General features: G+C 39.3%; 1 protein-coding gene across 1 annotated transcript; it reads right to left on the bottom strand.

The window, feature by feature from the left end:
* Nucleotides 1-629: 629 nt before the first annotated feature.
* On the bottom strand, nt 630-8,454 carry LOC139123296 (uncharacterized). The gene is made up of 2 exons (XM_070689438.1): nt 8,326-8,454; nt 630-3,932 (listed from the first exon to the last, which is right to left on the bottom strand). Exon 2 carries the CDS (start codon nt 3,911-3,913, stop codon nt 2,921-2,923), a length of 993 nt encoding a protein of 330 aa, XP_070545539.1. The 5' UTR covers nt 3,914-3,932; nt 8,326-8,454; the 3' UTR covers nt 630-2,920.
* Nucleotides 8,455-10,478: the final 2,024 nt, after the last annotated feature.

Here is a 10,478-nt window from a genome sequence, read left to right as displayed (position 1 = left end):
GTCCTGCAACTGACACACCCACCTCAGTTGTAAGACATGTCCTGCAACTGACACACACACCTCAGTTGCAAGACATGTCCTGCAACTGACACACTCACCTCAGTTGCAAGACATGTCCTGCAACTGACACACTCACCTCAGTTGCAAGACATGTCCTGCAACTGACACACTCACCTCAGTTGCAAGACATGTCCTGCAACTGACACACTCACCTCAGTTGTAAGACATGTCCTGCAACTGACACACCCACCTCAGTTGTAAGACATGTCCTGCAACTGACTTCATCAAAATTCAAAACGTTTAACAATTTACTAATTTCTTAAGCAATTTGTCAATTTTTTTCTAGACTTGGTATTGAACTGGTTGAATGCAATTATTTCTTTAAATATTACCGCATTACATGGCAAAAAGACATAAAAGGGAAAATATTTTGATAAAATGAAGGTTTGACAATGCAACTTTGGCAGTTTCATTTTTTCAGCTGTAATTCCTTGATCATTTATCGCATTCTGAAATATTCCTTAGAATTATAACCTGGATTAGAGAGACAGAAAAATAATCTGAATTTCAAAGTGAAAGGTACTGCTGTGTAAATGAGTAAGATAAAAACTCAATTATTTCCATGGCACAAATTTACTACATTTTGCAACCAGAAAATGATGTAAATCATTTTTCTTGTGGTACAAATAGAAGGAAGTGATTTGCAAATGCCTCATGCTGTTATTTTCTCAGAAATTTATGAATTTAAAGAGAAATTTAGTACCCTTTTATAATTTTTCTGTAAAATCATGAAATCTAACCTTTTCGGAAATTTGAAAATGTTTTTCGTCGTGTTGGTATTTGAAGCAGGTGGTTTTCTTTCAAAAGTTGGGAAAGGTTTTTCAACAAATATTTAGGTATTATGTTTTCATGCAGGTTGGGCAACCAAAACGTTAGCTCAGCAATCACGTAAAGCTTTTATGGTATTTAGCTTAACAGGAAAATAGGTATGCTTCCTTATAATACAACAATTTCTTAAAATATTCGACACTATGATTTCACCTGTTTTGAAGTATGGGTCAGAAGTTTGGCGTTTTGAGAAACATGGCAGTTTGGAGACAATTCACTATTGTGCTTGTCGTAATTTCAAGGAGTGACTGGAAATGCACCAAATGTTGTAATTGTTGGAGACTGTGGTGGATATCAATTTTTATACACGCCAAAAAGTTGCATAAATGGACAAAACTTCTGAAAATGTTTCAAAGTTTATACCCAAAGAAATGCTGCAACATGCTTTATACCATTGAACAATTATATGTTAGATGAAACCAACATGGGTACACAATGTTAAAATTTGTTGCATCTACGTAATTTACATAATATATGGGAAAAACAAGAAATATATTTATTCCTTTCTCTAAACATTTGTTCAGAGACTCAAAAGGTACGTGTATGATAGGTGACATAGTAAAATTTATTCACTCGATAAGTAGACATCATATAGACAATTTAAATCATCCATTACCCATAAAAGTGTTGCTTTCTGCGAAAATCACCGCACATGCGCATATGCTTGCAAAGTTTCGCACCTTTCCCCTTATTCACTGGTTGAGATGGATCAAAAAATTGGAATAGGTGAAGCACAAAAGTGGGTGAAGTACGGAAGAGGGCAAGTCCTACAAATACTACACAGTCCTTGTGAAATTCTTACAAATTAACTCCGCTACTGCTGAGCACTGCATCTAGTGTACGTTACTGAAATAGGCATTATCCGAATGGTGAACTCACCACTTCGAAGACACATATCAATTACTTTATCTTCTTAAGCATCATGGCCATTCTAATTTTTTATTTTCTATGCGACACAACAGAAATTAATGGTACACACCACCTCCTTTTGATTTGTCTTTTTTAAAAATCAGAGACTGAAGTAAATACATTCCTGTAAGGTATTTTAATCCAAGGTCTGGAAGAAAATTTATTCAATTGATGATGACTGACGATACAGCCACTTTGAAGTGTTTAGCTGTATATGTATTTCATTCAATGCGACTGAGTTGAACGATATGTAAAAAACATAAAAAATATTATATTGTGTGATATTTCATTTTCCTTTCATTTTATTTAGTTTCAATACTATATGTAAAGTATGATAGGCCGAAGGTCTTATATTACTTAATAAAGACCTCCATTCATGACACAAACAGAAATACCAACCAACGGGAAATCGGTGGGAAAACGACAGTGATGGTATGTTTGTCACTGAAAAGTGATTTGGCATGATAGCTACTCCATGGCGTCGGTGATGTTGGTGATTATGGTGGTGGTGGTTGTGATAATGATGATGATGATGATGATGATGATGATGATAGTGGAGGGAATTATGAATAAGGATAGATTTAATGACGATTGCAATTTTGCATATTTTATTCCGTTTACTCAACTTTCTGTTGGTCCACGTAATGCTGAATTAATGACATGTACACTACAATACACTACACACAGATATCATACACAGGAAAGTGTTACTCGAACGAGAGACATTCGAAATGTATCGTCGCTGATGTACATACACACTAAGATATCGTACTGTAAATAAGAAAAAAACTATTTATCCGTATATATGGGCACATAATACATAAAGGCCAATATAGTGACTTTGAGTCATACGGACTATCTCGAAATGTGTGAAGTTTCTGGACTTAACAAAGTTGTTATAAACAAACCCAACACTGGGACGTTGAGGGAGATATCACAGTCTATACCATGGCATCATCACATAAACGTACACCTGTCCGTGATTACGATGAAGATCCAAGCTCTAGATATCGCTAGATTTCCAGCGAAGCGAAGCTCGTCGGTCGCTATTGCTTACAGAACATGAAGGAATCGTCCGTTGTAACAATACGATTGTTACTCCAATTTCTCCTCACCTCGGTTCTTATTGTCCCTTGAACATTTTTGTTGTTAGACAACCAATGTCAAAGTACAGAAAGCGACAGATTTCAGCAAATGTCGAATCGAGGTTTTTTATATATTCAGGAGTGAACTCTTCTGGCCAAGTACCTGGATCAATGTCTCGTAGATGTTTATATACAGGGGTCCAAATGTGAAACGCATACTGTCCTTCTCGCCAGGGGAACTTACCAAAGAACAACGTCTTCCAATTGTCAAAATTTGGTCGAACTGTCATGGATTGTTGGATATGTACGATGTGTTTGTGATCCCTGGCTATTTTTTCTTGATTTTCAACTGAGTTGCATAGCCAACATTTATTTTTGTAGTCCTTATAACTCGCGTAGAAAAGCCTCAAAAACTCCGAGTTGTTATTTGCGATTACCAATCCACTGTCGACACTGTTGTCGCCGTTTAAACTGATGACGTATTCATACTTGCGCAGGGGTTCAAGTGGGGTGACTACGATGACGTCAGGATCGAGATACACTCCACCAAACTTGGCGAGGATTTGTAGTTTGGCAACGTCGGCTTGATGCTCTGGCCAGTTCAAATTCAAATCTTGTCCGAAAACATTATCCGGAGCTGTGCTATACCAAACCTCAAGGATAGGTACCTTGTTCTTCGCTTCAGCCCACCATTTTCCATTTGGCTCGCAATCCGTGTGGAAAATTATTCTTTCAGATTTCATTATCTTGTACACGCTCAGAATACTCAGCAAATTGATGAATCCGAACTCATGACAGGAAAACCAGATATAATGGGCGATATTAGGAACGACGAAATCGTTGGCTTTGAGAGCGCCCTCAAACGCATCTCTGTAGGAAGCGAGTCCTGAAGGGCTTGACTTTTCGTGGGGCCATGCTGGGAAACCCTTTTGGTTGGTACTAGTACTAGATTTTGAGTACAACACATAGCATATGGCAGACACAGTAAAACACCCAAATACAATCTTCCAGATTACTCTGTCGTTAGCCATCACAAATATCGTGAACGATCTGAAAAAGACAATTAAAATAATAATTTAAGTTGAAGTTCGCGCCCTATTTGCCCAAATGTTCTCATGAAAACTTTGAACCTTTCCATTTGAAAATCAAAAATAAAAATCAGGGGTCGCTATGCAAACTTTGTTCTACAAAACAAATTGCCCGAAATACAACACTTGGAATTAAAAAATAGCGCCGTCTCTGTGTTCATCCTCTGGGGCAACAATTGCTTAACATTTTTAGGTTTCGGAAAATGTTAACATGACGGTTGGCAGATTTAAAAAAGGATGTAAATAATCGACAAAAATAGCCTACATGCTGTGTTCAATGAAGAAATAATTTGTCAGATTTTTAACCGTGATTATATCACAGTGTTAGCCAGTATTCCGCTCTCCCCCGCAATACGATATACTAGTACATTGAAGGACGCCACCATTGTTAGGCGAGGAACGGGAAAGACCAGCTAAAAGGCAACATACAAACTTAGGGGCCGTAGATAATTAAAACGCCACGTGTTCAGGGGGAGGAGGTTTGGCTGTATTTCGATTCCCTACCGTGCGCAAAAATCGCACTACATGTACATCCCTCAACATGTTTTATGTATCATCGCAAAATATCGCGCTATATTATTTGGTGTGTACCAGGCCAGTGCGGCACCGGCGCTGCACCAGCAATTCCTTTGACATGCATGCGGTTCAGCCAAGGTCCCTCCACAAAGAGGGACCGTAGTACAGCGTACGAGTAAAATAACGTAACAACCATTTTGGATACACTGTTTCCATTCATCACTGTTTGTTGCGTCATTGTCGAGTTGGTGCTGAACAAAGATTGATTTTAGAGAGTGTTTGCGGGGGGGGGGGGGGGGTAGTGTATGCGTCGTTTCATAGGGATTGTAGATATGCTGATACAGAATGAGGTTTGGTAGGATTCTTGCATTTTCCAAACTTTCGTTTAGGGAAGGGGGTGAGACCAAACGCATTTACCGTGCGCGTGTTTTGATGTATGGGAGTGTGTGTGTGTGGGGGGGGGGGCGGCCAAACGCACTTTGTTGCGTTTACCGTGCGCGCGTTTTGATTATCCATGGCCCCTTACAAAAGCGAGGGGAACCGGAGGCGACAGCGCATAAAGTTTTAAGTTTCACAAAATGTCAGAATATTGGTGATCATGTCAACTATAAAATCGCAACCAACATCTAAAGATTTTGGGTTCTCCTGGTAAAGGCATGTGCAAGCCATGTAGATTTCGCCCGACGTGCTTTGTTATCAGTCTCCCTGTCTGCATCTCCTGCAATGAATAGACAAGGTCTTCAGTCACTCACTGAATACCCGGGCTGAATACCTGACCTTGCATTATTTATAATAAAGATAACTATGAACGACTTGTGAATGGGGCCCTTTTATGCTGCACTCGTTCTACTGTAACCGTAAGATATGCCTTCCTGGTCTCACAAACAGTGGATTTGCCATTCACAGAACTCCTGTTTTGTTTCATTGAGTTGCCGAATTTTCAACATTGTGGGCAAGGTTAGTTAGTCTTAGCTGTGAAAACGTAAGTTTGCTGTGGAGTATCCATCGCGCTCGGCCGGGGTCAGGGGTCGTCTTTGTCTGTGGCGATGGCCCCTGACCCGAGTGCAATCGATACTCACGGTAGCGCGCCGCTAGCCTATTCGCTGCTATAGTCAGTATATACTAGTATTTACATAAAACTATTTTGCACAATATATTTTACACATTATATATTTTACATAATGTATTTTACATCCTGTCTCATCATTCATCATACGTGATCATGTATACAAAACATTTATAAATATTCGAGCCAAATAGAATTAATTTTAAACCCACGTGTGTATTGCCCTTCTGTGACACGCGAATAATTGCTTGAAGCTGTCCCTAATCGTTGCACAAAATTGCCACATATCCTTTTTTAAAATATTTCAACAATGAGTTACGTTTTTTTCAGAAATATAGTTACCCCCTTATTTATAGTGTTGGAGAGGGAGAGATGATATCAAATAAAGTTAAAGCTATGTCTATGTTGAATAGAGTAACGGGATATTGTTTCATATCCCAGGGTTTTACATGTAACAGTTCTGGTTTGAAAATGTGAGACAGAAACTTTCTTTTTTAGTTCGGTATTCGATAGGTATTCTAACCCTTTCAATGACCAGATTTCCCCTTTTCTTGTTTTATGAACCTTGATGATTAATATAAAAATACTTTCCGTGCTACAGGATATATACACATAGATACGTATTTCCCCACAGCACACCACGGCCCATCCGTGAATGAAGGTACTACGCTGCTCCAACTTGGGGGAACTCAGCATGTGTGCTTGCAGCTCAGTGCTCACTACTTCGCCGGTTCTGAGGCACCACAATGGTTCTACTCCGGACTGTGTGTTCTACCTGGGACTAATAATCCAATAGGGATCGGAAAGGCCTTTGTTCTAAGTTCTTCGTGATCACTTTGTGACATCCCGTTCTCGGCGCTAGGTGTACTTGTCCCAGGCCACAGTCTCAACGTCCAAGGGATGACGTAAAGACGGTTAAACCAACCCATGTGTATAAGCGCGCACAGGAATACACGTACTTCTATGCGCGTTTGCTCAGACACGTGGGTTTGTACCGTGGCTCATTCGAATTCCTAGTTTAACCTATTACATGGTAAGTTTATGATTGTCAAACATCAAACAGGTGAACAGTACGTGTCGACATTGTTAAGAATGAAACGGATAGTTTTGTTTAGCTTATGTTAAAACAGCTCTCTCATCCAATAAAATGCGTTAAGCCATCCACTCGGTATAAATAATTATAATTGATACCAACGAAAATGTTATGATTTGTGTATGCAACACATAGTGAAATCCATTAAATGCAAGCTGCTTTGTGAATGAGAATATCCTCACCCTCATTAAACTTTAACGGATTTGTCAACAGAAAAATTAGGATCTTCGTTGATGAAAAATCTAGCTCTTGTACTAAGTGATATGTCCGTACTGCACATATGCAATTATATAGGTTGTACTTTATTGATCTTTACGTTATCGTTGGGGTTCCAGACATATTATACGGGCATCCATTATGAAGCGTTGTCAATGCATGCATTTGTTTGTCCCAACGGGCCTGACACGTCGACCCGCATTCATTTGCAAAATACGCATGGCCCATTTCAGTTCCCAAATTGCCGATGTAGGCCGAGTACTTTTACCCGGCTGCTTAACTGCGATCCTGTGTTCCACAGAGCAACACACCGATAGAAATCTATTGATGCATCATGGTACTACCTCCATGGATGCATATTGTGAACTCCTTAGAGTTATTCCACCATTTCTCTGACGGCTTACAAACAATACAAATTCAAAAGGTTTCGAGACAAGGGATGGCCAATTAAATCTTGTGGGGTGGTCAAAACAGAAAACAAAAATTCATAGAAAAAAGGTAGGAACAAATTTTCAGACTAGTTTGCAGAATAAAAATAATAAAATCAGTACTCAAAAAGTTGTTAATCTGGAAGTTTATTTAGAAAAAAAAATTAGCACATCATGACCCACTTGGAAAAAAATTCCAAAAATTTTCAATTGTGAAAAAAAAATCACAATCTGATTGTGACCACCCCACCTCCAAAGATCTAATGGTCTGTCCCTAAATGTTCCTTTGTGATACTTTACCTCTATCTTATCCCAATGGTAGAAGTACTAACAAAGCTTGGCTGGGGTGAAAATTCCTATGTGTTGATAACGCACAACTGGAAAATTGGTTTCTCTCCACTAAGGGTACTTATATATTCAAAGTGTGATCGTGGTTCAATTACTCATGATTGAAACCTGCCTTTTGAATCGATACCATTTTATAAGTGGTAATTAATCTGATGACGTCAAATCCCGTACACAATACACAGTGCCATAATTTCAAGGCGTCGATGTGTTTTGTGTACGGCAATTTGACATTATCAGTTTGTGGCTATACTACTTACAAACTGGTTCCTATGAAACTCCTTAGGCCTACCACGGATGTACAAAAATCCATGGGCGCTGCCATGGGTCTTCGTACACACTCTGTGTTTCTGTTTGATGAGTGACCTCGTGTATTTAAATTCACAATAAAGCGTATAGAGGGATCGTGGTCTGCCATGCTTCTATGACTAAATGACAAAGTTCATTCCACTAGGTGCGTAAAATAATGAAGCGTAAACGCTTGTAATGGTCATCGTCGATTGCTGCTTGTTATTCCGAATATATCAAACTGCGTATTGGACTTGATCAGTTAACCAGACAGAGTGAATATGATCGTCAAGTGGTGGTCGTATGAAAATTGGGCACTCGTTCGAATCACTGATCTCTGCAGTAGCCTTGCCAAATACTTCACTTTCGAACATGTTTTAGGTGTTTTTCGACTGTTACTTACCCAGTAGGTCAGGTTCCAGGAGCTTAAACCTAGCAATCAGCATGTCCCGTGTCTGTTTTTAATCGTGAATGAGGTCGTTTGGTGTTGCTGACCTCGTTTTATTTATTTGCATACCGTGTCAGACATCCCGTCTGGCATGGTCGTTCGAGGTCAGTACGAATTTGACCTTCTGTTATTTAAGTAGCGCGTCATCGTTTGTAAGGGTGACCCTTTTATTTTTTGTTTCTCATCTCCAGAGGAATACTCGGGCAGGGCGGGCGGTCGCAATAAAAAAACAAGTACCAAAAAAACCCCTGTATTTGTTTCAGTTCAATGTTCTGTCCATTCAGTCTCTACAATTTTTAAGTACAAAAAGGGGTATTTGTTTCACTTCAATGTTCTGTCCATTCAGTCACTTCAATTTCTTGTCTTTCAGTTCAGTGTTCTGCGCTCTCTGCCCTTTAAGTCTGAGTCGCTGCAATCTCACAATTTGATTATGGTGGTGCTGTTGCTAAGATGATCGCCTCAGAGACGACGCAAATAAAAAAGGTTTTTTATTTTCATGTCGGAGCTGAAATTTACGGTCGGTTGGAAGATGAGAAACACAAAAATAAAAAATGTCGCCCTAACTGGGGAAGTCGGAAGAATTGGAGGGGTCACTCAAAATCTGCTGATCAGAAGGGGCAACTCAAAATATGATACGTAAAAAGTGGTGCTACACAAAAATTTTCAGTTTTTGAAAATTGTTCTGAGTATCATAAAAAAGGTATTTTAACGTCTAATTTCCAAAGTTTCTGATCTTTTCAATGTCATTAAACGCATCTCGCTGTAGTCTCTTGCATTGATATGCTTACCTTTTGTCCACAGTCTCTCTCTCTCTCTCTCTCTCTCTCTCTCTCTCTCTCTCTCTCTCTCTCTCTCTCTCTCTCTCTCTCTCTCTCTCTCTCTCTCTCTCTCTCTCTCTCTCCATGCTTGGCGCATTTCACCGCTGGAGTTCAATGAACGAGTTTAATTGTTACAGTTTCAGTGCATATCCTGCCAGGCAGTAGTACTTTCCAAAATCTGACAAGTAAGGAAATAAAATTAGTGTTGAGCCAAAGCCTAGAGTATATTCAACTACTTGACATATGTCACAGAAGGTTTCGACTTTTTGGGACCTTATATCTTTGTTTAAACGCACCAAATGGGACATAAACTTGTTATGATAGCATGGTTTTAACCAACTTGACCTGATGATGACTAGTACTTGGCAGGATAAGGGATTGGGTCGAATCATAAACCGTTTCCATCGGTACTATGCAAGCTTTTCCGTCCGGGTCGATTTGAAGGGAAACAAAAAAAACTGTCCTATGAGATATTGCTGCGACAAATCCAAACACAAAGAGCTTGCTGCCACCTGCTTGCTTAGACATGAGAGAGTCGGGCTTTCAACATGCTTGAAACAAGGTGATGGTGCCAGTGTTTGCTATATTTTCCGTAGGAGAAGTGGTCCGATTATACGAACTGTAGGTTTACAATGATTCTTACTGTCCTAGTACGGGTTTCGCGGACGGAGGTTGTACAGCGGAAAGGCCGATCGTGCGAGGGCCCGTAATCTGTACGACCGATTTCCGCGGAACCCCTATCAGGGTCCTACTAGAGGTTTTATCATATAGCTTATTGTCACTAAATATTGTAAACAATGTACTTTTTTGACATTTTGTGTGGAAATAAAATGTGGCGGCGTGATTTCATCGATTAAAGCAAAAGCCGAATTACATTGATATGAGTATGATGTAATTTGTTTATATGTTACAAACTCATTCTCACCCTGAGCTATTACTTAAAGCCCCAGTGCTGCTAACTTCTGATGGTTTTTTTCATTATTTTTCTTTTAAATCAATTGCAACTTCTTATCCTACTCCCCAAAGAATGTTGAAACACCCACTATTTAGCTTGTCAACTTAGCGTCTATATGTGTAAAATGCATTGTTATTGTTTACATTTGAATTCTAGTCCGGACCAGAAGTCAGTTTTCAACAATAACAATGCAGTTTACAACCATAGGGGCTGAGTTGAAAAGCTGGATACTGTGTATATCAACATTCTTTGGGGAGAAGAACAAGGAATTATGGTTCATATTCAAAATAAAAATGGTGAAATTATCATCAAAAGTTAGCAGCACTGGGGCTTTA

Source organism: Ptychodera flava, chromosome 22, assembly GCF_041260155.1.
Source record: "Ptychodera flava strain L36383 chromosome 22, AS_Pfla_20210202, whole genome shotgun sequence".
NCBI classification, from domain to species: Eukaryota; Metazoa; Hemichordata; class Enteropneusta; family Ptychoderidae; genus Ptychodera; species Ptychodera flava.
The sequence above is the reverse complement of the archived record's forward strand: the minus strand, read 5'-3'. Positions and strand labels throughout refer to the sequence as shown.